The sequence below is a fragment of the Leptosomus discolor genome, chromosome 4, assembly GCF_034619465.1.
Source record: "Leptosomus discolor isolate bLepDis1 chromosome 4, bLepDis1.hap2, whole genome shotgun sequence".
In the NCBI taxonomy this organism is placed as follows: Eukaryota; Metazoa; Chordata; class Aves; order Leptosomiformes; family Leptosomidae; genus Leptosomus; species Leptosomus discolor.
Genome location: NC_141394.1, coordinates 14,308,642 through 14,316,427, shown reverse-complemented (window position 1 = coordinate 14,316,427; position 7,786 = coordinate 14,308,642). Strand labels below are relative to the sequence as shown.

The 7,786-nt window shown below is 45.0% G+C and overlaps 1 protein-coding gene across 1 annotated transcript in view; it reads right to left on the bottom strand.

The window, feature by feature from the left end:
* Nucleotides 1-4,477: 4,477 nt before the first annotated feature.
* Nucleotides 4,478-7,786, bottom strand: part of AFF1 (ALF transcription elongation factor 1) — a 97,664-nt gene continuing 94,355 nt past the window's right edge. The window contains exons 20-21 of the mRNA XM_009959374.2: nucleotides 7,411-7,640; nucleotides 4,478-4,599 (exon numbers count right to left, since the gene is read on the bottom strand). Of these exons, the coding sequence (XP_009957676.2) occupies nucleotides 4,478-4,599; nucleotides 7,411-7,640 (352 nt within the window). The remainder of the gene's footprint in view (nucleotides 4,600-7,410; nucleotides 7,641-7,786) is intronic.

Below are 7,786 nucleotides of genomic sequence, written 5' to 3'. Positions count from 1 at the left end.
ACCTGAGCAAGTGCACCACTAAGCTCCTCCTGTCTAGTCTGTAGCTAAAAATCCCACCAGATGCTCCTCTGGGGACATTTCACATTTAATTTTTTTTTACTAACTAAATATTTTTTCCTTTCACTTTTACTTCAATACCAATTTTGCCATTTGGATTTTAAGTGTGCAGTGAAAAAGTGCATTGACCCAAAAAACTGTGCATTTCTATATACAACATCTGTAACAGCAACATATCCAGCTGGTATTAAACCAGGTTTCACTATCCTCTGCAATTTACACACTTCATTAGAAAAACCACAGCCATTATCAGCAAACATCTTGGGTGCAATGCCTGTTGCAGAAAGGACCCGAATTACACACACGAATTATATCCCAATAGTGCATAAAGAGATGCAAAACTCATTTGTCTAAAGAACAGTTACATTGCCTGACATAAAACAGTGGGAAAGGCCCCAAACAAGAAGTGTAAGGCCATAACAAAACACCTTGTACAACCAACAAGAACCAGAGCTACCACTGGGCATGAAATGCTATGGGATTCCCCGAGGGAAATCCTCCTCGCAGCACTTCAGAAATGTATCCATGAGCTAGACCCGAGCAGACCCTCCTCCCAGCAGCACTGAGCCCTGCAACGCCTTTGTGGCAAATGCAGAGCACTGTGCTTCAACCACCATTTCTGCACCTTGCCTCCTTGTTTTCTTATCAAACTTGTTCAACTGCGTGAAACCTATCAGCAAGAGCTCAGAGCCAGGCTCTGCTGGCTGTCAGTGGCCGATCCCAGCACAGTCTTCCCTGAATCCATTTGGGGAGGATAAGAGGCAGATTTCTCGAGTTGTGACCCTCCTGCCACTCCGAGCATCCAGATTTGCAGCCATTCTTGCTCCAAAAGGAAAGGGCGAGGGGCGATAAACAGGGGAGCAATTGAAACAGAGACTTCCTGTACAGAAATTCATACTTAAACCTCATTCAGAAGGGAAACAGTAAGACCATTCAGTGTGAAAAGGCAAATTGCAATTTCTCTACAAGAAGCTGAGAACATGATGACTCTTGCAACAACTCACAACAAATAGGCTACTTCATTTATTGTTTATTTCCCCATATGCATGAATCAACCATCTCGGAAACTCCATCACACACAGGGCAGAAAAAGTTATTTACAAGAGGGACACACATCCCCAAAATAAGTTTAAGATGTACAGATATATAATGGGAACCAAGAGGGAGGGGAAAGGACAAAACCAAAAACAAGGACATTGCAGTCAGACTTTGACTTTCAGTTGCAGAAGACATCTCTATCTCCATGTAAGTGGGGTTTTCAACTATTAAATAAATGGCATCTTAAAAATAGAACATTTGACAATTTCAACACATGTATTATTTCTTCTAAATAAATATTGCATGGAAATGATGCTGCTTTGCCACCATAGCTGCCTCCTCTCCTTCTGGAACTCAACTGTCACTTCTGTTTTTCCTTGGATTCACGGTTTGGTTTCCTAATGGCAAATGCTATTTCCTCCACTGTTATGTTTTGGTTTGGTTCGTTTGTTTTGGCTTTTTTGTTTGTTTGTTTGTTTTTCATTTAAAGGCCTGAATAGGCCCAAATGAAAACAATGAGTATCCTTCCTAACCCTTTGCAGGCCTCTGACCTGGCTCAAGGTTGAAATACAATGGCTTTTAAAAAATTACCTATTATTTAAACAGTCTTCTCCATGACCTGAAACAAAACATAGCTTGCTCCTATGTAGCTTGGTACTGATGCTTCCATAGATCACTTTTGAAATGAGAGCCCCCGAAATAGCACCCCACACGCCTGTGACACGAACTGCCCATGACCTCATTTCCTTTGAAGCCTGGGGCAGTTTGCCCTGGGAGCGGGAGCAGCCCTTGCACGACGGCCTCCGCACAACAGCAGAGCACGTGCTGACTTTTCCCAACCGTAAAGAAGCAAATACCAGTAGTCCATCTGCCTTCACTGGGCATCTTCTTACCAACTTTGCACACCCAATGCCCTTGCACGAACTTTCCTATGAGCAGGGCAACAGATTATCACTTTCTGGGCAGCAAAGTGCCCAAAGGGCAGGTGAGGACAGGACCAGCGGGCTACACCGAGCTGGATGCTGGAGGCAGCTGCATGCCCTGCCTCGCAGGTTGCGGCAAGCAGTCCCCCCCAGGGCAGACAAGCTGTGAGCAAGCGGCTCCACAAGGGGAACCGAGGCTGGCAGCAAGGAGGGAGATGGGTGTACACAAAATGAAAGTACGGGACTACTCGTGTCCCTGCTTCACCTTGCACTTATCCGTAACACTCTGCTACAGTTCTTGCAGACTCCCACAGTGGTTTTCAGGTTCAATAAAGCTTGCTTCCCTCCTTCCCTCCTTCCTTCTCCTCGGCTAGTGATACTAAAAATAGCTTTGTTTGAAGACAAAGTCAGAAGAAGGCATCAACCCAATAGTCTGGAATCAAGCTCCAAAGTGCATGTCAAGCCTTCAGGCTGAATAGCCATCCCCACGCTTCCTGAGAACAAAACATTTAATGCTGAGCCTCTCTCTGTCCCCGGCTTACTCCAGGGGATAGGAGCACAAGTGAAGTATGACAGGTAAAACAGGGAGTTGGGGGGGGACATGGACCTTCCTTCCGCTGGTTAGGACAGCTTATCCCTGAAATACACTAAGGCTTTTAATAAAGTGAACATAAAAGGACAGTCTCCTGAAGGTGCGGAAGGACCCAGCCAGGTTCCTGGCGGTCCTGAGCTGCCAGGGGAGGTAAGAGGAGAGCTCCCTTGTGCTGGTGACCAGGGCAGAGGCAGAGTACACTCCTGCCAGATCCTCCCAGAGGCAAGATGACTCCAGGCTTCCCCGTGGCAGGGGCAATTTCTACAGAAACTACTTTTGGAAATGCAGACCTTTTGCTGATGCTTATGTACTGTCCATTTTTGAGAGCCTCAAAACCATAAGCAGGTATTTTATAAAGGGGGTATCACTGCACGTGTGCAGACCGTTTCCTCCATCCCGAAATTATGTGAAAAAGGGAGCTAATTCTTTCCTGTAAGCACAATTATTTCAGGATATCATCCTCTTCACCACTCCCATGGCCTGTCAGAGATAGGGCGAGGGATGCGAGAGAGGACCAGAGGGCTAAGGCACACTATTAGATATGAGGACGGCAGGATGCTGCTGTCACACAACAGGAAATCTTTGAGTAGAGAAGGGTGTCACCTTACTGAATACACGAATGCTGTGGATGCTGCTTTCACTGTTACCTTCACCTGCAAAATCAGAATTTCAAAAATGCAGCTCCTGACAAGGAAAAAATGCTTGCATCAGCTAATTATTCCCTTTCGTGTTCCCTTGACAGATTTCTAAGTCGTTGCACCCACCCTGTAGTTTGACTGAGAAAGCACATGAGTTCTCTCCCACATGAGGGATGCCCTACTTTGGTACCCAATCCTGCTCTTAGGTATTCACCAAGACCAGCAACGGTTGCAGGCACATATCCAAATGCAAAATTTGTCTTATGATACACATTCAGACACTTAATCCCTCCCCAGGTAAGCTCTCAGACTCAGAACTATGTCTGAGCAATCACAGTGACCCAGTACAACTGTCCATCCCCACCCATGAAAACAACAAAAAGCAACCGGACAAGGAGTCCTTAGTCTGAGTGACTTCCCTCCACCACAGAAGAGATGCAGAGCTGTTTCCAACCACACCTGGTCATTTTGCCACCCCAACTACATTTGGCTTACAAGGCTTAAATCAAGCAAGACTCTAAGTAACATAGTTCAAGTGCTAAGGGCATGTGTGTGAGTGAGTGCATGGCAAAGAGGAGGACCAAAGCAGCGACGACTTAGAAAGTGAACTGAAGGCAGTGGCTTCCCCCAATTCTCAGGGCAGCAGCTGGCTGGCAAATGCAAGAGGGTGAGGTTGGAAAGCAGGCAAGGCAGACCATTTTTCTGTTTTTATTGTAATGTAACGCTGTTCGGTGCTGATGAGGTTGCTACTTGCTATCTGAGGAACAAAGACACCAAAGATTGCATCCGTGCTTGCAAAAACGCTTCTCTGACATCTTCTGGGCACACAACTTTTGCAGACTGTGGGATGTTGCATATTAACCTCTGGAGGCAGATTTCCTTCTTGTCGGCACTTCTTCATGTGTGATTATTGTCCTGCTGGTTATTCATAATAGAAATGTTTATAGACCATCAATACATTGAGCCATTCAGACAATTCATTGCACTTCATCGTTTTAAAGGAAGGTGCCATCAATGCTGAGGCTTTCCTCCATCTCTTTTTTTTTTTCAAGGCAGCAAAACGCTACCCTAAAAACACAGTTCAAAGTTTTTCCAGTGTAACCAGATCCCTTCCACCTTTGATTTATTTTCCCTTGCAGGTGCTTTGTATCCAACAATTCAACAAGTTAGACTGTTTCTGAGGCTTCAAAAGTGCAAAAAAGTTCAAGGTACTTCACCTTGAGCATCAGTTAAGGCGTACTTGTTTCCAGTCTCAGCCACTGTAAACCCTGTCTAGTGTAGTGTACCAGTTCGGTCATGCTACTGTTCAGTGCCAGAGTGCACGTCGCTGTGCTGAGTTCAGCAAAAAACTCTGGAAAAAAGGGAGGGAGAGAGAAAACGTTGTTGGTTTCCACACAACAAGCAAGTCAGAGATGAGGGGGCAGCTAGAAGCAACAACAGTAGCACCCTGTCCGTTGGCAAGTCCCATTAAACACAGTGTTAATGCAGAGAGCTCAGCAATATTAGAAGGTTGGGAAGTGTAACAAGCACACAAAGCAAGGCACATTAGAGGAAAACACACTCACACATGCGTACACACACTGAGTCACCTCCCTAAGTACCAGCTTTAAAAGGACATTGAGACTCTATGGTAGGTAGGCAAAAGTTTGGGTGTTCACATCCCAGTCCCTGCTGTGTGCTTCCTCCAGATTTTAAACAGGCCAAATTTGTCTTTCTGAGAGATACCTGGAAGCACATGCAGCTGTAATTGGACTGGCCCCTTTCCTTCATCCATCCTCAAAACTTGGAGACATCACGATTTCTCAACTGAACAGGTTTAAAAATTTGTATAGCTTGGCAGGCTATACAGCTCTGATTTGGGTTGCTTATAGCTGGGCACATCAGAGAGATTTAACAGAGTTGTTCTATCCTGCCACCAACTTCAGGCACCACGCTCCTCCTCCCGCGTGGGCAGGAGACACTCATGGAGCATATCTGAACCTGCCAGGAGGCGCCAGCATGCTGCATGCCCTGCTCTGTGCTGGCAATCATCTGTGTAGGTGACAGCGAGTTATGGGAAATTACCACACCTCTTCCTTTCCAGTCAACTTCCCAAAATCGTTCCTGCATGACCTGCTTTCCAGCAACATGGGCTCATTCCAGTCCCTCCAACCTCAATCATGTTGCCAGGTACCTTTTCAGAAACCGGCCAGTCTCAGCTTTTTTCTTTTTTTTTTTTTTTTTTTTTTTTTTTTTTGTCCCCACACAGAGATTGAAACTGGAGGCTGAAAATTTCTGCTTGGTTGTGCAAGTAACCCTTCAGAAGCAGAGAGCACAATGCTTTCATTCTAGTACTTTCCAATTCAGAAGCAGAGAACACATTTCCCCTGATTTTCCTGCTTTTGTTTACAAAATGGGTATCCATTCCCTCCACGGGAAACAGAAGAGCTGTGAGCAGAGACAAGGAGTCCAAACCCCCCATGCCTGAGCAAACAGAAGATAATCTGATCTGTGACCACAGCACTGTGTGAATGGAGAGTGACTTCACATGCACGCATGCAACCTCAACTTGCCCTCGCTGTGGGATATCAGAGGCCTGAAGACAACCTGTTACAGCCTCACGATCCACAGCACTGCTCTGAATTACAGTGAGGAGCTAGGTCCTGTGCTGGAAGCAACTGGTTGTGGACCTGCCTTCAGCTCCGCACAAGTGACTTGGACATCAGTTACAACTAACTGCTTTCTGCTAACTTAAGACTTCTGTGTTTAAGGCAGCTTGATAGCTGAAGGCCACTGTTGTTTCCTCTTCTTCTTACGCCCTATGAATTACATAAACGAATCATGGATGTGGCCTTTTTTTTTTTTTCCTCCAGTTTTACGTACTCTGTCTCTCTCTCTGGACCTCTTAGCATCTGTACATTACACTGAATATCAACAAATTCAAGTTCTGTAACTCCACCGTCCTGAACAGTGACAACTGCCAAGCCTACATGAGTATTTACTGTTCTCCTGCACAGATCCACTCCCTCGGGAGTATTTACTACCCCTGTCATCACTCCACATTAAAATGGCAACATAGAGCAGGTTTTGAATTTAGTTTTGATTGATGCAAGATTGTGCTCAGGCTGCCCTCCCACAGGTTTTGCTCCATGACTCATTCCTCTGGCTTACCAGCAGCATCCACTGCTCCTTCTATGTGACAGTCTTTTATCAGCCTTTTAAAGATAGAATCCAAAATACTACACGTGAATTGCTGCTGCAAGCACAGATTTGCTCAGAGGACAGCCAACAACTGGAGTTACTTTATTCAAAGGTGTCTTGTAAAGCCCTGTTGAGTTTCAGCAACTGCCTCATTGGCATGAGTATTTTTACATCCTTCCAACAGTTCAGCCAGGCACATTGGCCTTATTTTCTTTTGGAAGTTTGCCAACAGATCATAGCAATACATCCCTTTGCCCACAGCAGCTCACAAAACCTTGTGCTTTACGAAAAATGACACTGCAAATGTCACGTGGGATGGCAGGTTACAGACTGAACTGCACCCACTCTACAGCTTTTGCTTATTCACCACTGCTTGTACTACAGGACAATACAACATTTTTAACAACAAAACTGTAAAAAAAAAAAAAAGGCAACTTTAGGACATGCTACTGGCAAATACTGATCACATGTCCAGCAAGGACTCCAAGTGCTGCTCAGCTTTTCTGTTACAGAGAAAAGCCAGCTTCACCATTTTCAAGACAAAAATATCTGGGAATTTGAAACACAAACTAAAACACAAAGCTACTGGCCAAAAAGCTGTTTTTAAAGAAAGTGAACAAACTCAAACTCAGAAAAGCTAAGCACCCCAAAGTGGGGAAAAAAAACCAAAAAACAAAAAACAAAAACCCCCTTATGCTTCTTGTGTTACCATGAAGCGAGCTGGCTGGTTTCCTGCACTTGATACCCTCATCCCTTAGCTCTTAGACATTTGAGGATGCCAAGACAACCTTTTAATTGGAACACTCATCAATATATCACCATCAAATACCTCTGTCAATATGCCATAGCTGTCTATTTCAACACATTTAACGCTTTGATCTTTAGGTATGGTGTTCACTACACTGAATGTTAGGATTTAAGCAAGTACATACACATAATCACAACGCATAAGACAGAAAAGCCAGAGGGCAAAAAAACTTACCCTTATTCTTCCTGGCCAGTGCATCAGCCTGTTCCCAAATATCATAAGCATAGAGGATATAGGAAGTGATGTTGACATAGGAAGAAGTGATGCTTGGGATATTACATGGGACAGTGACTGAAGAGCCAATGCTGTTGCCACTGCAGTTGCTAGCATTCGATCCTGGCTGAGAACTCACAGAACCAGCAGGAGAGGGCATTGGAGAAAGAGGAGAAGGCATGCCTGTGCTTCTGCAGGAGAAAGAAACACCATCATGAATGTTTAACACCAGAGTTAAAAATCTTGCCACAAGATCGGGGAGCTACCTGGCGTCATCCAGGCCTGCAGTATGGAGTGGAATGTTGTAAACTGAGATGTGTTCAGCTTCGTAACAAGT